Source organism: Microchirus variegatus (assembly GCF_963457635.1).
Source record: "Microchirus variegatus genome assembly, chromosome: 23".
NCBI lineage: Eukaryota > Metazoa > Chordata > Actinopteri > Pleuronectiformes > Soleidae > Microchirus > Microchirus variegatus.
The window spans coordinates 10,722,364-10,746,935 of NC_139824.1; the positions used below are offsets into that span (position 1 = coordinate 10,722,364).

At 40.9% G+C, this 24,572-nt stretch overlaps 1 protein-coding gene across 1 annotated transcript in view; it reads left to right on the forward strand.

Annotated features, from left to right (window-relative positions):
* The window catches only part of znf827 (zinc finger protein 827), a gene marked incomplete at both ends in the record, with an annotated part of 57,467 nt that extends 38,990 nt beyond the window's left edge, over positions 1-18,477 (forward strand). The window contains 8 exons of the mRNA XM_083909204.1: positions 783-837; positions 965-1,065; positions 6,873-7,010; positions 9,213-9,384; positions 10,661-10,827; positions 12,698-12,907; positions 13,512-13,689; positions 17,460-18,477. Coding sequence (XP_083765330.1) covers positions 783-837; positions 965-1,065; positions 6,873-7,010; positions 9,213-9,384; positions 10,661-10,827; positions 12,698-12,907; positions 13,512-13,689; positions 17,460-18,477 — 2,039 coding nt within the window. The remainder of the gene's footprint in view (positions 1-782; positions 838-964; positions 1,066-6,872; positions 7,011-9,212; positions 9,385-10,660; positions 10,828-12,697; positions 12,908-13,511; positions 13,690-17,459) is intronic.
* Between the last annotated feature and the right edge of the window lie 6,095 nt (positions 18,478-24,572).

The window sequence follows — 24,572 nt, forward strand, 5'->3', positions numbered from 1 at the left end:
AGCAACACATTGCAGTGTCTGGAAAACAAAACGCCGGATTCTTCTTTTTAATATAGTTAAATTAAGTGCTTGAATATACATTTGTCACGACAATGAGCCAATTTATGAGTTATAATAGCGCACACTAATTGCTGGTTGACTGGTACAATATGTACAATCCATCCTCGTAATCTTCATTTTTTTTGATCTGCAGCAGTTTAAAGACTATATCTAGTGGTGGTGCTGTATCAGACCGTGCAATATCAAAAGGTGTTTCTAACATTTTATCTCTTCACTCTCTGCTAACAAACAAGAGCAGCATCATTACACGACCACAAGTGTGCCATCTGGGGACTCTAATGCAGGTCTTCAAAAACTGTTTTCATATTCATATTTCATAAGTGTTGTTGGGCTAACTTTTTGGCCCACAGGTCAGCAGACCCACTGGAGAGACTCCCACTGCTCCAGATGGCCAGCTCTCCCCTGCTGGCATGACAAACCTGTGCCTTTACTAGCCCAATTCAACTTAAAGAGTCGAAGCCACCAGGCACGTACACGTGCATAGTCTTGGTATCTTTGTCAGACAATGACCTAATTGCAGGGCAGATTTTAGCTACTTAACAACCTCACTATCACTTTAAAATGGCAGCTTCTTGCATTCAGATATCTGCTCTGCACATAGAACTCTCTGATGTCCAAACACAATTTGGGGTTTACAGTATAAACAATGCAGTCAATAACTGGATATTGTAAATAAATAAATATTTAAATTATATTGTCTGTTTTTGTCTCTTTCTCATCAGAAAAAGTAAGCAAAGCCAACAACCACAAAGACGGTAACATGGTGGGAATAAACAGGTGAGTCGCACGAAGCGTGTGCATTTCCTGTGAAATTTGAATTATTTGTCACCTTATTACATTAACAGTTTTTTTTGCAGTATAAGTGTTGGGTATACTGTGGGTGTTCATTATGTCTCTGTTTTAGTCCGTTCCTGGATGAGTGCTTCAGACAATCACCCTTTAACTCGCGCTCCAAGAGCTCTTCCCCCGCAGAGGCCAGCTCCTCGACCAGGCCAGTGTACCACGGTAAGACGCATGTAAACCACACACACACTTACTGTACTCACACTCAACATGGTCAAAGTCTTGTATAGACTATTGGGACAGATCAATAGGTGATACAACTACAACTGCGTAATGCGGTATCCAACTGCGTAACCTAGTAGTTCTCTGTCGTGGTGCCGGATACGCACTGCGATTTCCTGCCCGATCAGTAGGGGTCGCTACGCAAGGTTGTTGTGCTACTGGCTACAGTGAGCAATGGCGTCTGAGAGAGATCGACTGTTGTTGTTGTCGCAGCTGAATAACATTGAAACTCAGATACTTTTAATACAAAAATGGAGACGTGAAAGACAGAGGGGACGTGTCGGTAGGTGGTCTGTACGTCCACTAAATGTACCGAGACTGATGGCAGGCGAATTTAACAGTCTTATTGGACCGATGAGGGACATGAACGAAGAAACCCACTTCAGGTACTTCCGAATGTCGGCTGGCAAACTTGACGAACTTCTACACCGTGTGCGATATCATATTAATCATCGAGGCACCCACCGCATGCCCATTGATTCCGATCAGAGACTGGCTGAGGAGCAATTGTAGCCCTCTCTGTTGTCCCTTGATGGAGTGACGGACACTTAAAAAATATTCCGGAGACAACGGAAAGGCTCTCCGGCGATGTAGAGCGCTTTACGCAGCAGTATAAATTGGGCTTAAGGAACAGCTAAATGGGCTTTATTTTGCTAATATTGTATCTTGCATCTACAATAATTTGTTATTGGTTGTCTTGTTTTGGACATATATTTTTTCTCTTTTTTTTAAGTGTGTTTTGTCAATTAACTTAAAACAAAGTGCTGTAACCAGAAAGTGCAAAGCAAATCTATATTTGGTGTGCACTCCCGTTGCCTTTTAAAACTGTGCCATTTCTCCAGGTGCACATGCAAAAGTTTATTTAAGGTTGTTCCAAGCATCTTCGAAAAAATTGCCATGATTTAGTTTGTCTGATTGTCTTCTCTCTCTTCATGTACGCCCAGTACACCCTGACTGACTCCATGGTGTTGAGATCAGGGCTCTGTCGTGGGGCCCACACCATCTGTTGTTCTTCTGATCACTGAAAAATATTTCCATTAGGATTTCTCAATGTACACGGGGCAGAAGGAAGTTTGCGAGCACTGTGGTACCTCCCTGATGGTTCTGTGTGATAATCGACAACAAACTAAATCCTCCTGCCACCCTCAGAGTCTCACTCAAAAAAGGAGTAAAATGAGAAACTAAACAATTGAAGTGAGACTAATATGGCCTGTATTTATTTAGCAGTTTTCTAGTCTCGATGACCAGTCAAAGCTGCTTTATATTATTTAAACACTTTAACCGACTGAAACAAGGAAGTATTTAAGTGACAGTAATTAACAGTCTGTGCAGTTGTAGGAACAACTCATTACGCAGAGATACCATTATACACTTACATACATGCAGTGTATGAGAGTGCAACAACTCAAACAACTCGACACAAAAAGAACGATTTTTATCCGAGCACATGGCCACATCAAACTACCTCGAACTTTATATAATATAATATTATCTCATCCTCATCTCTGGCAAACCTCCCCATCCAGTTCATCTTTACAACGCCATTCAGCGTGTCTGCACTCTTAAGCGTTTCCCCAACCTGAAGGCATCTGCCCAGGGCATCACCTGCCTCTCTCTCCTCCACATCTTCCCTGCCATCCCAGATCCTCCTCCATGTTCCTTTGGCAGTGAAAGATCCGGAGGTTAATTAGCTTGTGCCAGCTTTGCCTGTCCCTCTGCCAGTTAATGAAAATCTGATTGGCTTCTGGGTGTCAAGAGTGTCCTGAAAGTTAATTCGCCCAGCACACCTCTCTTTCCTCTTGTGTGTTTAAGCTTCAGATCTAGCCTCTGCTGCTTTTACTCTTACTGTGTAGCTCTTCTCTACCGTTCATGTGTCTGTACACAGCTGCTTTTTTTTCCCACCTAAATATTAGGAAGCAGTTGCACCAGACCTTTAATTTAATTCACTAATTCATTGCAATAGCTGACATTAATTCATCCCACATAGGGAGCACCATTGACCTTTTATATATTTTGGACCCAGAATCAAGAGGTTTAGCTTAATGTACTTTGGAATAAAAATTTACTTCTAATTTACGGGGTGCATAATGATTGCGAATAATGATAAATGATTGTTTTCTCCAGTGACTAAAACTACTGGACTATGCAGTACTACTGGGTAGTTTCATTTATTCTGTATTTATCCTTATTTTAATCTGCAGTGCATAACTTTTAAATATAAACAAATATGTGCTACATTCAAATGAATGACAAATGACCACACAACATCTTTGTGTGTGTGTGTGTCTGTCTCTCTCAATATAACAACCTCATACAGTTGCATTATGAGACGTACAGAAGTGGATTCTACCACTAAAAATAAATCCAGACATTCACAAATCGTATTTTAATCACAATCACATTATTTTTTTTATTTTTTTATTTTTTTGCTTGTAGAGCATGTGGTTGTACGATGTTGAAAAAGTGTTTTCCGCCAACAGCTAATGCAGAGCAAAGCGAGTGCTCTGTAAGCAACTGCCCGTGTGTGCCAAACACAACACGGCTCCTGCTGTTCACTGCACCACGCGACTCCAAGTGTCTCGGATGAAGTCTGGCAACTTTTAAAGACGTCTATGCTATACAACACATAACTTACTGAGGCGTTGGCAGACAGTAGGGTGTGTGTGTGAGCGTCATCAGCAGAATTGTTGATGTAACATCATCCTCAGTGTGTTCAAAGTACAGTCAATTGTTATGTGCCCTACAACAGTTATATTAAACGGTATGAGCGTTTCCCTTTAAAGGTCCCATATTATATCCTATTTCTCCAGTCTCTCAGTTAAATTAGTTCCAAAGGAGCGCGGAAGTCAACGTCGCGTGTTATATCTTCTGTACTTAGACTGAGATAGACCACAAAAACATGAGTGAGTCATACTTTCACACGTTGGCGACTGGTTGGGCCTCCAGAGTCCCATATATAAGGGTTTATATGATTAAAAAGTTGATTTTGCATAATATGGGACCTTTTTAAAGGTCCAGTGTGTAAGAATTAGTGACATCTAATCATGAGATTACAGATTATAAAAAAGACTCCTCAAATAAGCTTATTGCTCTTCTTCATCGTAAAATGCAAAACACACAAAACACGGTTTGTCCATTCAGGCTGCCGTAGATACTTAGAAACCAAATATACATGTTACTCATACTTACTTATAGGTTGTATATTTAGTTTTTGCCAATAAACCCTCCTAATTGTTACACACTGGACCTTTATATGCAAGAAAAAGAAGAAGTGAGTCAGACTTTGTGTGACATTAATGTGATGAGAGGAGTTGGTCATCTTCTGCCATCAGCCAGAGAGGGTTTAGCACAATCTGTAATTTCTCGTTTGTGTCCCACTCTCTCCAGCTCTAATGGCACTAATTAAACCCATTAGCCACTTCAAGGGCCACACCACACCCTAATTGGCTTAATCATCAGTGTGTTCGCCGGGGTCGTGGCCTCGAGTCCCTGTTGTCGGGCTTCTTGTTTCTTTTCCTGACCCGGCCGTTCGCCGGTGCTCACATATACGACTCGGGGCAAGTTAAATAGTTTATGGCTTATTCTCAGAAACTAAGCCTTGTAAGAAGGTCTGGGATTTCCCAGAAAAAAAGCCATGCACGGTCACTGTAGAGAAAAGCCGTACAGATAGCTGGTCTCGTATTAGCGGGAGGCAGGTTTCTGCTAATTCAGGAGGTCAGAAGGTTTGTGACCTGCAGGTTGACTCGGGTCACGGTAACTCCAGTTTGTTGACAGGTCTCATGTGACGCTTTTGTGTTGAGCCACAAACATACACATTTGCCTGTGCTATTTATTTGTTATTATTTATTCAGCGAACAGGCGCGTGCTGCTTTACACTGCCCTATTTACATGCCTTTGCTATTACGCAGGCACACACACACACACACATGCCCTCACTCACCCTTGTTACAATAGTGATTCACGTCCCTGTAGCAGAATGACAACTGATGTGGAATCAGCGGAATGAACTGCAACTAACAATTATTTTCATTGTTGCTTAAGTGGCTAATTTATTGTTGTTGTTGTTTTGATTATTCAATTAAATGCTTTGTGCATGAAATATTAAAGAACAGAAAAAAACACTCCAATGATACAATGCAATTACTTATTTAAATATGAATATTTATTGAAATTGAAGGAATTCTTTATTATTATTATTATTCCGTATTTTTGAGCCCTTTCCCATGCCCCAAAGCTCCCAGATTTGTGCAACCACATCAGACCTGGTGAACGATTGCGTGGAAAATTGGAAGTGGGAGGGGCTAAAAAACTGACGCAAAAAAGTGCTAGTAGGTCATCTCCTGTCCGGTTTAACGTACATGAACGAAACTTGGTACGCACGTTCATACAGGAATGCCGCCATTTTGGATTGAACGCGAAAACGGAAGCGTTTTTGGCGAATTTGCACCAATGCTACAAAATCTATCCAGTTGAACATATATTTGCTGTGTTTTTTTTTTTCCTTTTAGAAATTAAGTTCATGATATTACCTGATACCCGTTGACTGAGAAAATTGGCACCATGTCTTTGCAGGTGTTAAACTGAAGAGGCAGCTGTTAGTGAGATTATTTTTATATTGTGTGTCACAGACAAAAACTTCTTGCATCGATTGAGTTTGGGTTTTGTTTTGAGCTCTCAACTGTACATCTGTGGCTCTCATGTGAAGAGACTGTTTAACAGGATCTTCGCGTAGTCGAGTCTATTGTGGGGAACGGTCTGTGGCACAATTGGCCGTTTTGTCGTCCTTATCTGACTCTTTAAACTCAAACCCATCACCAAAGTGTGTCTATTTTTAAGGTACTCTCTCCTTGTTTGGTTTTATTAGATTCCTCCTCCTGGTAGAAATGACCTTGTTGTGTGTCACAGTCACACTCCATCCATGTTTGCTTTTGTTTGAGTTGTCTTATTGCAGATTTCTTAGCGTGCAACCATGACGTGTGGAATAACATTTATCGCTGTCAATCAGGTTACCCAAAAGTACTGACTGACTCTGATTTGACCAGGGTCAGTCTTTGTAACGTGTTCTTTGAACAAGATAGTTCAAATTATAAATAAAAGGACCTCCCTCTATGAATTAGTTGTATCGTACAATGATAAAGGTATCCCATATTTTTCCTTGAGGAATTTATGTCTTTTTATCTCTATTCATATTGAGGGGGTTTTATTCAAAGCAGAAACGTTGTCAGTCAGAGCCTATTAAAGCCTTGACATTATTCGTACAATCAGAGGAAGCAGGAACTCTGGCCTGCAAGTACATTCATAAAAAATAAAACGTAGTGCTAAATAAACAATAATTTATTCTTAAAGATGGCTGTCTCATGCCATCACTGACGAACATAATCCAGACCGAAATCCAGACCTAGTCATCCAATAATGTTTTACTGGCGATGGCTCTCATAAAAGATGGATGGAATGGAGCCATTCTTGTGTGGTTTGTTGTCCGACTGTTATTTTGGCCACATATTTGCCTTCACTTATTAACTGTCGAGTATTTAACATATTCATACGTATTTAACAAAGCCTAAATGTGCATAAAAAGTCATAGAACATTTCAAGTGGTATGGGCCATATTTCTTGATCATTTCAGTGTTGATGCGTGATGAATTCGACTTGTTTCATAGCAGCTTGACTTCACAGCTCTTAATCTACCTGCAGATGCTGTTATGGATGACTGTGTAAACAATTTTGTGTGTGTGTGTGTTTTCCAGACTCGGAAAAGGATGATTGTGAGCCAGGAAATGGAATTGCCCAATGGAGACTAAATGAGCAGCTCTTCCCCTGTCCGGTCTGTGGCAAGGTGTTTGGTCGACAGCAGACGCTTTCAAGACATCTGTCTCTACACACAGGTAAATAAACACACACACAAACATTAACACAAACATAAACAACATTGTTAGCCCATCACATATACGTATACACTACTCTGCACATTTGCATCCCTTTATCGATGTATAGCTGCTAGCTGTGTTGCTTTCGTTTGCGCTGCCCACAGTAAGTAAATAAGGTTGACTAGACTAGATTAACCTTACTTTAAAGAGATTACTACCATGATTAGTCTCACTGGGAAAACTGCCCATCTAATTACCCAGCTAGAAGGATGCCTTAGAGAGCACACACACAAGCACAAGCACAACAATAGTTTCTCTCTTTCACTTTCTCGCTCACGCTCAGACATGGGAGACTTCCTCCGGATGAAGCTGTGTGCTCTCCAGAGTCCTGATTACAGTGTTTTCAAACATATGCCTTGGTTGCGCCCAACCGATCCATTGCACCCAATAGCCGTCTCCCATAATCCTTCTCTTGCTCCTTATTAGGAGGGCGAAAGCAAATTAATGAACACACTTTTATCTTAAGCAAATGAATGATTGATTAGAAATTAATGCAGCCTACTTGGGAGAAGTAGACCAAATCACGAAAAGCACAAATGGAGACTCGTGTACGAAATGCCCCCACACAATTGGACATGCTCTCGCATTTTGCAGGCACACACTACACAATACACACACACGCGCACACACACACCATCTGAGAGTGTTGGCTGCGAACAGCTTGGCCACACCACAGAGAGCAGAAGCAGGGGCATATGTCAGTGTGATGGTCTTTTTGGTTTCCCCGACGACATAAAGGTTGCCTGGCTTCATGTCCTTGGGGCAAATGGTGTGTGTGTGTGTGTGTGTGCGCACATGTGTGTGTGGATGTGCTGTGCTTATTTTAGGGATGTCCCAATCAGCTTTTTGGCCTCTGATCAAATCGTTTTTACTGTCGAGTATGTGCCGATACGGAGTCCCAGTCTGATACTGATACTGCACACTGCATCTTTCTTTAAATTTAATAAAAAATGTACACAGTCAGTAAAAAGAATACTATTTCTGACTCGTATGTCTGCTGCTGCTGCTGCTGTGAGGCTCTTGGTAGTGCTGCTGGTAGAGAAATAGGGAGAGGGCGTGCATGTTGTCAGCGCTGTTAGCTAAACCAGCACTGTGTTGTGTACATATCATTAAACTGCGAGCAAGTTTGTAAAAATATCACTTCTCTGCATGTTTGCTGAACATGCAGAGAAGTGATATTTTTGGAGTGTGTAGAAAACTGTGTGTACATGTGCTGCAGTGCTCGGTGCAGATAGAAGACGGTCAGTGATTGCTTAGAGAGACTGGGATATCCCTAGTTGATTTGTCTGTTATTAAAAGGGGCGATGATAAGTCATTTTATTTTTTAATTTTTTGTAGAAACGACAGTATGATTTTAGCAGATTGTCGACAGCATTCGTGGTTGTAGAAAAAATGGGTATGTGCCTGTCAGTGTGTGGTGTTTTAAGAGAACATATATATATATATATCACCAGAAAATCAGCATTTCCTAATAATCTAATAATCTAAGAACAGTCAGGAGTTAGACAGGAGAACATTTCTCAATTTGTTTGTAGGATATTGCTGGAAAATAAGTTCAAATAATGTTTCATTCTTCCCAGGATCAGAGTTTACTGCCGGAGTCAGGCTGAGGTGAAGGGAGGAGTAAGGCATTGCGTATTTATTAGTGTTTAAAGGCGCAATTTGTAAGAATGTGGCCAAAAACGGTTACTACACTCCAATTCAAAATACAGAGGGTTTCGTTTTCTCCGCCATTGTAGCTCAGACGTAACTGGCAACCCGTGGTTGCTCGGCAGCTGGGACTCTACTGACTGCAATGATTGGTAGACGGCGGTAGGTGGCGCCACATGCCAAAACATGATTTCAAAACATAGACATGATTTGCAGTCTGCAAAATATTTTTTTAATGTGAACATTCTGCCTGTACTATTGTTGTTGGTGAGTTCAGTTTGTTATATGAACATTATTCCTGAGTCTCTGTGACATATTAGGAGGATTTTTTGGCCAGTTGCTTAAGATTTATTACATAATGCACCTTTAAGTTTGGTAGATAAACAGCTTCTTATCATTAGACTTACCTTTAAGGCTCAGTGGCTGGAGTGCAACTTAATGACACATCATCTGGGGTAAATGTTGACAGTAACCCAAGGTCTTGTCTTATCTGTGTGTGTTGTTTTCCAGAAGAGAGGAAGTACAAGTGTCACCTGTGTCCCTACGCAGCCAAGTGCAGGGCAAACCTCAATCAGCACCTGACCATCCACTCTGTGAAGCTGGTCAACACGGACGCCGAGCAGATCGTCAGCGCTGTCACGGCCGACTCTGCAGACCGCAAAAACTGCCCGTACTATTACAGGTAGTGATAACTGACAAAAGCACCACAATAACCTCTGTCATACTGTCTGACCATCTGTATGTGCTGTTTAAATCCTCATATTTGTTTTGTTTTTTCCACAGCAGATCTTTTCTGTTGGTCTGTTTTCTTTTTTTGTCAATCATTTATGTGTAGGGCTGAAACAATTACTCGATTAGTCATGCACTAACACGCGTTAATGTTGACGCCAGGAAGAAATGGATGAATATTTGGGAAACATAGGTTATTGAAATTGAGAGAAACCTTTACCCTGATTTCTGCATTATAATAGAGTATTCAGAATATTTCCCAATAAAGCCTTGTTAAAAAAAGGAATAGAAACGGGTGGATGCTAGAATGCTTTTATTTTGAAATGGATACAGGACATGTGCTGCGTGTGACATATGCGACAGATAAAGGCATAGATTAGCTGTTCAGCAGAGCTGAGAGGCGTCGCTGCTGCAGCAGCAGCAGCTGAAGGGAGGTGTTATAGAGAGAGAGGTCAGTCGGTCGGTGTCACACTCTTTAAAAACACCTTGTTGTTATTGAAAAAATGCTTGAATACAAAGTGACTTTGGGATTAAAAAAAAAAACAGACAGGATGGGTCACTAAATCAGGAGGTGAGCCGAAGCTCACGCTGCTCCCTGACATAATCAAAATAGGTCTTTTGTAATTGTTTTGATTGAGAAAGAGACCCCTAGTGGCAAAAATTATTTATATTATATGTTTGATCAATGGGGGAAAAAAAAACAAATATTAAAAATACTCTTTGGAACTAAAGAAGGCACTTTTTTTTCAGGTGAAAACCAATCTTCTGTATAAGGGAGATTGTATCTATTCATGTTTATTGATCCAGGTCCAGAACCTGAATTGACAATCAACATCGCAAAAGTATCAGCGCTGGAGTTGTCACTAAGAGTAAATTTTATTGTATAGAATGCCATCCATCTCAAAACGTCTATTAATCAAAGCTAAAGGCACACGTGCCATGTGTCCCCTCTACATTGTACAGATGACCACGCCCCCTACAGTGCGCCCTCACTCACAGCTCCCTCCCTACTTCTTTGCATTTTTCAAAATCAGGCCGAGTTGGCCTCAGATCAGCGGGTTAAGTTGCACTTTAAGTGAAACTATCTGCCTCTTGACTGGAGCATCAGAGACCTGAGAGTAATATCGAGCTTCTCGTCTACTTTCTGACATTGTGCTAATATTTCTACGTGGCAAATCATAATGCACAAACACAATCCTCACCGTCCTCCTCTCTGTTTTTCCGTCCAGCTGCCATGTGTGCGGTTTCCAGACGGAGCTGAATGCCCAGTTTGTCAGCCACATGTCGCTCCATGTGGACAAGGAGCAGTGGATGTTCTCGCTCTGCTGCAGCGTCTGCGACTACGTCAGCATGGAGGAGCACGACATGAAGAGCCACATCAGCACCGGTCATGCAGGTACAGGTTACATTTGTCATAAAATGTATTATTTTGGTCATTTTATGTTCCAATATAAGCACATTTTAAGCTATTGTAGTTCAGTTTCTGCTGGAGTACAAAAACAGACCAGAGTAAATGTTACTGTCCAAAATATTTTATATGACAAGAAATCAGCAGTGTGAAGTCGAGGCATAAAGGTGCAGCAGACGGTTATTTACACTTGATAAACACACAGTTGAGTACGAGTTCACAGGACACGGCGCAAGACTAGCAGTAGAGGAGGTTTTCACAAACAAGCCTCCTACTGCACTTGACTTTCCTTGGACTTAAAATGCTGCTGGTCTGAACCTCTGGTGGTCGATACGAGTGTTTTTGTCTAAACAGCTTTGTCCAGTTTATTGCTGATGTTTTGTTCCTCACAGCATGTGTGTCCATGTCGGCTTCTTGTGTGTGTGTGTGGGTGTGTGGGTGGGTTGGGGAGGAAGGGGGGGGGTGTCTGACCCAGACAGCCAACCGGTCTTTCACAGTCGACGGTGGCCTTGTTTATCTTAGAAGGTTGGTCCTTATTGTGCCTTAGGTGGAGGAAAATCAATAGGCCTCGGTTCCTTTGGAGACAATCTGGGTTTACGATGCCGCTGTGGCCATCTTTTTTAAGACTCGAATCCGGCGATGGCATTTATCTCAGTCCTCTCGCAAGATGGACACCGCCCACCAGACACACAAATGTACAAGAGTGTGTAATCACACCTCCTTTTTCTGTTTGTGGGGATTTAAATAATTTGTCAAGATCCAGCTGTTTGTCAAGCGTGTCAAAACGTCCTAGAATTGGTTTATACGGCACCGTCTAGAAGAAGTAGTACTGTAAAAGGGTCGTTGTTTGGTCAACTGTGTGGACACAGTGCTGAGTTCATGTAAACCTCCTGTGAAGCATAGACGTTACACAGAGTAGTGAGGTTGTGTGTGTGTGTTTGTGTGGCCTTCTCAATGGAGGAGAGGAAGGTGGTCTTGGAATTCTCTGGCTGGTAGATTTTGCATCTATATTTTTTCATTCCTCTATCATGAATAGTACCATGCAGTCTCTGGAATAAATAAATAAAGGAAAAAGTGCAATATTTTTTAGTTCAGGTATATTTCATGGTCAAGGCCCACAGGCTTGGAGCAGCGTACATTCTGTGGCTTCAGCCTTTTAGATATGCTATGAAAAAGGCAAATAGATGCTAAATGCTGCAGCAGAGGAGATAAAAGCGTCCTTAAACTGGTTCAATACTGTATTCAGACTGTCGCTGCGGCTGCGCTGCAAATGACCTTCGCTTATTTAGATTTGATTGATGGCGGTTAATCGCGACTATTGCCATTGTGTGAAAAATTATGTTCACAGCATGCTAGCATTCCTGTATAGCTCAGGCTCAGTCGTGTGTGTGTGTGCGTGTCTGTATTAAAAAGTTAGGTCAACCATTTCAGGGTCTGTGTAACCTTTTCTCCCTGCTTTCACTCCCTCATGAGTGAATGCCCTTTGTTGAGCTGTGCCCCGAGATGCTCCCACCATCTTAGCTCCTTCAGCCATGACCCACGGTCCTCGCCCCCCCCCCTTCTCCTTTCTCCCCCTCCCCGTCTAATTCCCTCTCTTCTCAGTGAATTGCAGACTTAGGGAAGGGGATCAATAAAAGCACACTGCATCTTGATTGGACTGGCAGCAGGGCCTCAGACAGACCACATCCATGCTGCCTGCTTGTATTCTATTTGTGTGAATGTCACTGTATGATGCACGTGACCGTGAGGAGCTTGAAAGAGATTTTTTTTTCGAGATATCTTTCCTCTTTGATCCTCTAAAGAATGCTCATCGATCATAACAATTAAGATTTCTCATTTGCCGTCCCCTTGTGGTCAGGTCTGAACTCGAGAAGTCCCCTCAGCGAGACCAAAAGCACCTCCTCGTCCCTCTCGGCCCTCAGCGATTCACTCAACAGCTCGGAGGGCGGAGACCTCACCCACAGTAACGAAGAACTCAAGAGCCTGCTGGCCCCGCCCTCCTCCACAGGCAGCCAGTCCAGCTCGGGAAGCCACTCGGGATCGGGAACTGAGGACAAGTCGGAAAAAGGCAAGAGCTTAGACACATTCGTTTGCATGATGCACACATTCATAGAGATATTTCACACTTAAGATCCTCTGCTAATCTGATTTGTCTGGATATTTGTCCCACTAACTGTAATTAATAGTTTCTGTACTTTTGCACGTGCACTGATAATGCAGCAGCATTCACCTTTTTCCAAAAGGCCCCGTCACCTCTTTAATCATAAGTCTCACGTGAGATGACTAAATCTATTGAGTGTGTCTGTTGGACCATGTTGCTGTGCTGCTCTACTAAGAGGGAATACTTCTCAAACTGTTAAAAAGATTCCATTAAGCAGCTTAATTTACTCGTCACAAGATGTGCTTTTCAAACTGTGAAGACAGATGTTTACTGAAGTAAAAAATAATAATAATCGCTTAGCGGCCTTGGAGTGTTGGACATGATTGTGATGTTGCATCCTTCTGTCTTGACATGAAACAAATCACTTCCTGTGTGCATAGTTTGAAAGATGCCCGGCGACACATGGTCTGAACAGTCCTGTACTGAAAAACACATAGAGGATCATGTGGCGCTGACTAATGGACTTCACTTTTTGACTCATCCTCTCCCCCTCCCCCCCTTCTCGCTCCAGGCTTCGAGTGCGTCTTCTGCAACTTCGTGTGCAAGACGCGCAGCATGTACGAGCGGCACCTCCAGATCCACCTCATCACGCGGATGTTCGAGTGCGACGTCTGCCACAAGTTCCTCAAGACGCCCGAGCAGCTGCTGGAGCACAAGAAGTGCCACACCGTCCCCTCCGGAGGGCTCAAGTAAGGAAAGCAAGTACAGACAGAGGTTCCTAACTCCGCCCACCTGACCCCCTCCCTCACCTGATCAACTCATTGCGCTCAAAAACATACATGCAGTATATGTGCGTTCATACAGTGATGCCAGAGGTGCGTGTTAAAGAATAGAATACTTGCTAATTCTTGATTATAACAATGAACCAAATACAATTTATTTATTTATTTATTTATTTTTACATACACACAATTATTAGGTCTAAATATGGTAACGCTTAAGATTAGGAAACACATATTCACCATTAACTAGGTGCTTACTAACATATATAAGTCGCATACTAGCCCTTTATTAGTAAACATTAAGCACATATTAACACCTTATTCTACATAACCTTATTCTACCTCTATTACGACTTGAATTAAGATTTTTCCTACATAAGGTTTTAATACGTGCTAAATATTCACAAATAAAGGGCTAGTATGCTATATATATATGTTAGTAAGCACCTAGTTAATGGTGAATATGTGTTCCCTAATCTAAAGTGTTACCAATATGAGTAATTTAATATAAATAGAACATAGATAGAAACTAACAACACAAACCGTGGGCAGAAATATTTCCCATATGTATTATACCCCAGATTGTACTATCCAGATACATCCATATACGACACGAGTTAACCTTCATTAACAAGATAAACACACATATACAGGATCAGTGTGAATATTATCCCAACTGTCTCCCGAATCAGTGAACCTCACTCTTAATGTTCGTTATCTGCAGCCAGAAAATGAAGTGATACAAGCTGTACTTGCGCTTGCAGTATCTTCCAACCTCCTGGCAAGTGGTAACTAGTTATGAGACGGTAGTCTGTGGGTCTGCAGTGGCTGTTCTGAACATAAGGGCCGAGATGGAGAATGAGATAGAAACGGGCCCCCCCCCCCCCCCTTAGGGTCTGTTGTTCTACTGCCCACAGCAAAACAGCTGTGCCAACAGAAAATATCTGAACCCTGCATTGGAGAAAGTGATTTTTCTTTCTTTCCACTGAATACAGATCGTCTGTGTAGTTAACCGTGCATTTTGCTGCCACAATTACATAAGCTGTAATATTATAAGATCATAGACTGGACACAGACGTCGATCCAATACACAACAAAACCAATGCAGGCCTTAAAGCTGACGCACATCCAATCTAGGGCTGGGCAAAATAATTCAATAACTATATATGACTAATCTAATCTAATCAAAATAACAGAGTTTCAGTATATCGATATCATGTTTGCTATGAATGATTTGCCTCAATTTTGTGAAATGTTTCTCTGTTTAACAGGTGATTGCTATTTTATGTCTGTAATCCACAAATATCAGGTTTCTTCAAGTTAGACTCACGTTTAATTGACTGAATTGAAACAATCTTTTTTTTTACTTGTATTGCCCAGTCCTAACCAAACCCTAACTCACATTAAAGATCGTATTCGTGCCAACGTACACTATATGGACAAAAGTATTTGGCCTCACAAGGGCAAACTTAAAGCTTCAGCATACCAAGACGTTTTGGACAACAGTTTGAGGAAGACCCTTTTTCTAGTCCAACATGACGGTGCCTGAGTGCACAAAGTTGTTGACTGAGCCATTATTATAGCGCTTTTGAGACACCCATGTATTGATTTCTTTTTTTTGGCATGTTACAAATAAACAAACTAGTTGACGTTTCGCTCCACTAGATGATGCCAAGTGTTCGCTCTCACTCGAGCGATATCGTGACACTGTCGGATTGTGCCGTTTCTGGCAATTCCCATCCCCTATCGAGATTGCGAGCCAGTGCTTCTCATCAGTCCAACATCAGTGTCTGACCTCATGAATGCTCTATAGACTGAATAAGAGCTGAAGTAGAGCTGAAACAAGCTTTTTTTCATTACTAAAACAAGATGTCTGATTGTTTCAGCTTCTTAAATGTGAATCTTTTCTGCGTTTCTTTATCCCACATAACAAAGGAATCATCACAACTGAATCATTTCGGTTTGCGGACAAAACGAGACATTCGAGAGCGCCGTCGTCTCCAGGTTTGACAAACACTGTTTTCGGATATTTTATGGACCAAACGAGAAAATAATTGACAGATTAATCAATTACGAAAACAATCCTTAGTTGCAGCTCTACATAGAAGCTTGAGGAAAGTCTTCCAAGACGTGTGGAAGCTGCAAAAGAGAGACCTGCTCTACATTAAAGTACTGTATATGGTCTGTTGTAATGGTCAGGCGTCCAAATACTTTAGTCCATATAGTGTACTTTTTAAATATTGACAGTTTTGAAGCTCTGACATGCTTCCCTCCCCCTTCTCCATCCTCCAGACCCACAGGAGCCTTTGTTGTACTGTCACATTTATGTATTTCAGGTGTGTTGAGCTAATGTAAGGCCCATCTGTTGACCTTATCCATGTTTTTAGTCTAGTCACAGTAATGTATTCTAACACAGTTTGGTTGACATTTAGGATGAACAGCTTCTATATACATTTACCTCAGAGTTCAATCACAAATGTAGGGCATTGTGTTTAAGTTCATTTCAAGTCACACAAACCATTTCTTTTTGTTTTGTTTTCGGTGTCCTGACTCATTTCCAATCTGTGCATGTGCAGAACCATCGAGTGTCATGATGATTCCCACCTCACCTTGTCATAAACAGTGTTCCACGTCTTATTTATTTTTTATCTGTGCCGTCATCCGTGGAGTTAGGACAATCTCAACATTGTTGTTATGAGTGTAAATGGAGACGACAAAGTTGCACTTCTGTTTTTCGACTAAACAAACACACGAGAAGGCCCTTTCGCAGCATCTATTAGTCTTTAAATTGAGGACTTGCTGCTCGCTGTAGTGTCACTGAGCAAATGTGAAAATGTTTCTTCTGTCTGGTGCCAGTGTTTTTTGAAGCTAGATTGATTTCTTTAAGCCAGCATTCAAAAGAGAAATAAGCAGGTAGTGGCTATTTTAGATTCTCTTCATTCAGCAGAGGGGAAAAAATGGATGAACTGAGCTATTGCTAGTCTTTATATTTAACTTTATAAGTAACAGCTTTTATTGTTAAAATACGCACATAGTTTTTAAGAATTTGTTTTCAGATCAAAATCACAATTTGAACCTAAAGCAATTTAGCCTATTAGATGAAAAGATAATGAAAATAATTAATATTGAGGGAAACCATGCACAGACAAATGGATATTCAAGGTAAATGACCTACATTTGCTGACCTTCCAGTCCCGATATTTGTGCCCGTCCAGTGTGTACGTGCGTATACACCTGATCAATGTGAAGTGTTTTCATATATGTAGGAGTGTGTAGACAGAGGGAGAGAGGGCCTTGATCATTTCGAGGTTTTTCTGAGGTGATTCTGTTCTGCAGGGTTTGTGAAGCGCTTTGGGGCCCAGAGCAGATGAAAGGTGCTATTTAAATGTAAGTGCCACTCCATTCCTTCATTTCCCCTCATGTCCTACTGCTTCACTCCTTTCTTCAGCCTGTCAATCTCCCTCCCTCCCTCCTTCCCACACACACACGCACACACAAACCTGATCACGTCCACTCTCCGATCATTAAGCTGCCACACATACTACTGTACATGATATACATTTTTCCTTTATCTGTCCTTCTCCTCTTCATCACTTTGTGTTCCTAAATTTCAAGTTGTGCCAGGTGACTTTGAACGAAACACGTTGCCAACGATTCTTGTCTTCTGCCTTTGTGTGTTTTGCTCTCCCCCCCCCCCCCCCTCCGCCCTTCTCCCACCCGTTTGTTGCATTTCCCAGGTGCCCTTTCTGCATCTACTCCACCAATCGTCCAGCGGCCATGGAGTGCCACCTTAAGACGCACTGTAAGATGGAGTACCGCTGCCGCATCTGTCAGGGACTGTGGCCCGACCAGGCCTCATTGGAGGCCCACATGCGCGGTCACCGCCTGGGAAACCACTACAAGTGTGAGCAGTGTGGCTACTTGTCCAAGACGGCCAACAAGCTGATCGAGCACGTGCGCGTGCACACGGGCGAGCGGCCCTTCCACTGCGACCGCTGCTCTTACAGCTGCAAGCGCAAGGATAACCTCAACCTGCACAAGAAGCTGAAGCACGCGCCGCGCCAGACTTTCGGCTGCCAAGAGTGCCCTTTCACCACCACACACCCTTTTGTCTTCAGCCGCCACCTCAAGAAACACCAGAGCGGGGCAGCGGGGGGGATGGATGAAGGCTTAGCAGGAGGGGAAGAGGAAGACGAGGAGGAGGAGCTGCCGCCTTTCAAGGGAACATCGTCATTGCGGAAGAGCGAGGAGAAGTTCCTGTTCGGTGGAGGAGGAGGAAGCAGTGGAGGGAGCGGGAGCAACAGCCCCCTCATGAGTCTCACGGCGTCCCAGGCTCTCCAGTCTGTTGCTCTGTCCGTCACTCTGGGCAAGACCAACCAGCTGGACGCCAAAGGCCCTCTGTACTGTTGGGCCAGAACCAATGGCGGCGGCGGCAGGGGCAGCGGGGGCGGCGACACCACCAGGAGCCCCGGGAGTTCGCTCGGCGGCGGCCTCCTCGTCCCCTCCTCCCACCACATGTTGGAGCAGTACAGGAACTGTGACCCGACGCACCTGATCCCCCTCACCACCCTGTTCACCCACAACAGCCGCTTCACATTCCACTCGCACCTCCACTCCAGATGGCGGCCCGCCGCGTCTCCTCTCCTCTTCTCCTCCAACTCGGCCTCCCCCTCCCGCTCTCCCCATTCCCCTGCCTCCCACAAACACTCCTTCCTGGCCTACCTGGGACTGATGGAGAGGGCCAAGACTGTTTGACCTCGCCACCTCACGTTCCCCCCCCCCCCACTCCTCGGACAGTGGACAGTGAATGACTCGTGACCACTGCAGTGGGAGCAACATTTTTTTCCAATCAGACCAGCAGAATAAGCTGGACCAGACTAACATATTGAAGAAAATAATAATAATAAAAAAAAAAACATTTATAAGACAAAAAGGCTGTACATGCTAAAAAAAATGCATTTATATCGAAAAGCTGCTTTTCTTATCAGTTCTATCAATTGAATTATTACTACTTCAGCTACTACTCTCTATTACCTTTTTATTTTCTGTTTTTAAAAGTCTGAATGACCTGGACCCAGTTGCATTATCTAAGGAAACTAACGTATCTCAAGTTTTATAGCTCTTTTACGTTTTAAAAAGACGAAACAAGACTTTGCAAGTGCTATATTTCAGTGCATTTTTGTCTCTTGCTATTATGCATCAAAACGGCATGCCCTGTTTTCTGTGTGTCAACTAGCTTTTTTTTTGACGTCATTAGGAAGCTAAAGTCGAGATATTCTGAAAGTGTTAGCGGCGCGACGAAAACCAATGAAACGGCATGCTTTTCATTGGCAAAGGCACGTTTCCAAAGCAACGCCTCAAAACCACGCGATTACCTTATTTATCAATCTTGTACATAGTTTTGTAGCCCCTTTCCCTTCCCATCTTTTTTGTTTTTCTTTTATTTCTGTTGGTCTTTTGTATAACGGTGAAACCATATTATGCATAGCTGCTGCCTGGTGTCGCACTTCTGCCTCAGAACTGATGTTATTTTAGCAGGTTATCGGAAAACGTTGCTAGTTTTTCGAAACGCTGCGATAATGTAAATATTTAAATACGTCCAAAGTGACCTATCGTGACAAGAAAGAGATTTTATTCCCTTCCAACAATTTCAATTTGAACAAAATCACATAGTAAGTTGCAGAATTCATGATTTCTGAGACCAAGTGGACATCAGCACAGTTTCCTATGCAGAACTATGTATCGCGCACGTGTACTTAGAAGAGATATGAGATAACTGTTTTGTGGAGGTGACCTGCTCTGGGTTTATAGCGAGCTACTACCCACAGACCGGGGTCGCCACAGGCCGATTCAATGGTGCTTTTTGGAGCTTTTTGTAATTTTTTGTGTACAAAAAAAAGAAGGAAAAAAAAAACCTGTTCCAAAATGACTTGAATGAATGTATTTTTTGTTGATGTACGTGGGGAAAAAGAAGCGATACAGAAGAGGGAAGGCGGGGAAAGTTAGTGTGTTTGGTGGCCTTCTGTGTCTTTTTCTTTTTTTTTTTTGGGGGGTTTCTTTTTCTTTTCTTTTTTACTGAGCCTTTTACGTCATAAAACTTTTTTTTTTTTTACTAACATTCATAGAGCACCTATTGGGGCAGGGGAAAAGCTCCTTTAGGTGCGATAATGAAGCAAAGCCATTCACCTGTACAGCATCACGTTCAATGGCACTGGATTGTTTTGAGGCTGGCTGACATGGTACTGCTTTTTTTTTTTAGCCTCCCCTCCCCTGTCCAACTTTTTTTGAAGTTTTAATTGCACTTAATGGAGTTACACTTCAAGCCAAAAGCACTTAAAAAAAAGGAAAATAAAAAGGTTTTAAGTGCAAACTTCCCAAATGATCCGCTATCATGTGAAGTGGGGAGCATTAGTTGCTGGAAATGACTCAATCACCATCATCATCATCATCATCATCATCATCATCATCCGTTAGTTTCACATTTATTTCAATGCTAAAGGGTCTGCGTCCCTATGGATCAACGAATGGAGCCAATAATCCTGAATAAAGTGAGATTTCATCTTGTAAGTTATAAGTCAAACCAAGAGAGAAAAACGCCATTTGCAAATCTGTGCCACTGAGGCTTTTTTTCCCCCTCCGTTGACCCTGGAGGAGAGAGAGGAGGAGGAGAAAGTAAATGAATACAAATTGCATGAATTAGACAGTAGAGGTTAAGCTCTCCCTGGGAACTTAAAGTCCCAGGCTAAATTGTGATCGCCAATTTTGCACAGTGCTGCACTTTTTCCTGATGAGAATATGTATTTATCCATGAAATGCTCAAAAATGATTTCTGAGGAGATGATGGGGCAGTACAAGCATTTTATTATTTTTATTTTTTTTGGAAAAGCTTTACCCGTTATTGATCGCGCTTGTGTTCCTAAGTGGTCTTCAAGCCAAAATCCCTTATTTGTAAAGGGGTCGTTTTTTTTTTTTTTCATTCTTTGTTCTTTGCCTGTTATGATGAATCATTGTTGCTTTTTGCTTCTTCTCTCTTTTTAAATTTTTTTTTTTTTTTTACTTAAATGTCAGAACGAAAGAACATGTTGATTGGACAGAAAACACGAATCGTCAAGACCAAAATGTAAAAGTCGCCGCAGGATGTGATGTTAGGATTGAATCCGTCACAGGGCCTGCTCTGGAGCGATGCCTTGATTGTCTCCCTGTTTTTACACTGTTTTTGTTTGTTTGTTTGTTTGTTCCTTTCTGCTCCGTCGATGCCTGGCATGCCGTCTCTGGAGTGAAAGGAGCATCCCTACACACACACACACACACACACACACACACACTCTCCTTGTACTATCTATGTTATCTTTTATACTCTAGTGCCACTTGGTGGAAGGAAACCACCTGAGACTTCTGAGAATAAGTCAAACTAATTGTCAGGGTCCAAAAGATAAAGAGGAAAAAAAAGAAAGAAGAAAAATGTGTCCACGCGACACCTTTTTTAAAAAAAAAAGTAATTGTCTGCCTTTTAATACATAATCATTGTCTCCACCGTTCAAAAAGGCAACACAGGGCTCGATCCGTTTAAAAAACAGTATTCTAAAGCACTTACTTTGTTTGTTTTTGCCCAAATGTACGCAGCACAGTAACTTTGTTTTGTTCTGTTTCCTCTTTTTAAAATAGCTTGACTACCTTCTTGGCACTTCAGAGTATGCATGACATTGCCCTTGCTCTCGTTCTTTAGCACTTAATTGTGTTTCAAACTAACTCCCTTGGTTGCGTTTAGCCTGCACTCTCTCTCTCTCTCTCTCTCTCTCTCTCCCTCTCTACAATCATTTAGCTTTACGTTCGGCTGTATTTTATGATCAGAAAAAGGCTCAACGATCTTATCCTTTTTGGCACTCGGTAAACATTGGTATGTGCTGTATAAAGCTTTTTTTTATTACTCCATTGTTAAGGCTGTACAGGGTTGTGATGATAACTGGTAAATAGATCATTTGTACTTTTGGTTTTGTATTTGTTTGGCATTATTTTATGTTCAACTTGCCAGATCTAAATGTAACAGGATTTGAAAGTAAAGCTTACATCAGATATTACGTCAGTTCTCTGGTCTTTTCTTTGTCATGGACTTCAGTGTCGCTCCTTCAATGTGATGAACACAATAATGCATGTTAATATAATATACACACAGTGATATAGTCCAATAAATAACTATACACAATAATAATACTATTACACTTTGGTTAATGTAGGCAAATATTACAGTGCATGTTTTAAATATGAAATTGTCTTAAATATGTGTTGCATAATTACATATTTATATTTAAAACCTTTTGGGTTAATTTTAGACTTTTTAAAATGTAAAAAAAATTATATAGGATTATATATTTATATACATATCCGTAAATATATGTACATACACGTAAATAAATATATATATTTATATATATATATGTATGTATGTATATTTATATACAGTTACAGTCAGAAATATACAACATTTGACAAAAACGTCATCCTATTCTATGTCGTTAAAAATTGGACTTTTTTGGAAAAAAAATGTTTAGTCCAAAATTTGACAAAAACGTCATCCTATACTACGTCGTTCAAAATTTGACAATTTTTTTGAAAAAAAAATGTTGGTCCGAAATTTGACAAAAACGTCATACTATAGTATTTGACATATTTTTTGAAAAATTGTCTTACTATACCACCCTCAAGATTTTAAGGATTTATCGGTTGCTGTCTGCTGTAAATGACTTCTTTATGAGTTGAGTGATACATACAATCAACAGTGCATGATGTAGTATTTGTGTTGAACAGTATATTTTAGTAAAATAGCCATGTCACAATTCTTCAACCCCTATATAATGTTGTTGTCTTCAAAGCTGTCTGTTAGTTCTTGTGAAATAAAGTGGAGTTGAACTCTATAATGAGCCTTGATTTGCTTCAGCTGTGATGCATGGACTACACAACCTTCTGCACGACCTGCACCTGGTGTTAGACGTCCAGAGAGATGAGGAGAAGAAACATCCAGGTTAGTGGTCGATGCTAAAAGAACATGATCCTCCGGCAAAGACCTGTCACACATGCGCCAATGAACCACAATGTGAGAAAATGTGACCAACATTTTTTTTTTTATATGCCGTGTTTTTGAACGATTGGACGACATACTATACTATGACATTCCAGTCAAATGTTGGACCAAAACTTTTTTTTTTTCAAAAAAAAATTCAAATTTTGAATGACATAGAATAATATGAAATTTTCGTCAAATTTTGGACGACATAGTGTGGTATGACAGTTGAGTCTAATTTTCTTTTTTGACCATTTTTGGACGACATCCTATACTATGACGTTTTTGTCCAATTTTGGACAACATACTATACTATGACGTTTTTGTCCAATTTTGATCATTTTTGGACAACATACTATACAATGACGTTTTTTTTACCATTTTTGGACAACATCCTAAAGTATGACGTTTTTGTCCAATTTTGACCATTTTCAGACCACATACTATACTATGACGTTTTTGACCATTTTTGGGCAACATACAAAAATTAGGTTTTTGTCCAATTTTGACCATTTTTGGACGACATACTATACTATGACGTTTTTGACCATTTTTGGGCAACATACTAAAGTATTAGGTTTTTGTCCAATTTTGACCATTTTTGGACGACATACTATACTATGACGTTTTTGACCATTTTTGGACGACATACTATACTATGACGTTTTTGACCATTTTTGGACAACATACTAAAGTATGACGTTTTTGTCCAATTTTGACCATTTTTGGACGACATACTATACTATGACGTTTTTTTTACCATTTTTGGACAACATCCTAAAGTATGACGTTTTTGTCCAATTTTGACAATTTTCAGACCACATACTATACTATGACGTTTTTGACCATTTTTGGGCAACATACAAAAATGAGGTTTTTGTCCAATTTTGACCATTTTTGGACGACATCCTATACTATGACGTTTTTGACCATTTTTGGACAACATACTAAAGTAGGAGGTTTTTGTCCAATTTTGACCATTTTTGGACGACATACTATACTATGACGTTTTTGACCATTTTTGGACGACATACTATACTATGACGTTTTTGACAATTTTTGGACAACATACTTAAGTATGACGTTTTTGTCCAATTTTGATCATTTTTGGACAACATACTATACTATGACGTTTTTGACCATTTTTGGGCAACATACAAAAGTATGAGGTTTTTGTCCAATTTTGACCATTTTTGGACGACATACTATACTATGATGTTTTTGACCATTTTTGTGCAACATACTAAAGTATTAGGTTTTTGTCCAATTTTGACCATTTTTGGACGACATACTATACTATGACGTTTTTGACAATTTTTGGGCAACATACTAAAGTATTAGGTTTTTGTCCAATTTTGACCATTTTTGGACGACATACTATACTATGACGTTTTTGACCATTTTTGGATGACATACTATATTATGACGTATTTGTCCAATTTTGATCATTTTTGGACAACATACTATACTATGACGTTTTTGAAAATTTTTGGACAACATACTAAAGTATGACGTTTTTGTCCAATTTTGACAATTTTTGGACGACATACTATACTATGACGTTTTTGACCATTTTTGGACGACATACTATACTATGACGTTTTTTTACCATTTTTGGACAACATCCTAAAGTATGACGTTTTTGTCCAATTTTGACCATTTTTGGACAACATATTATACTTTGACGTTTTTGACCATTTTCAGACCACATACTATACTACGCCGTTTTGATGTGATTTTTGTATGGCATTCTAGACTGATGTTTTGCGGTGATTTTGGTACACTTGAATGA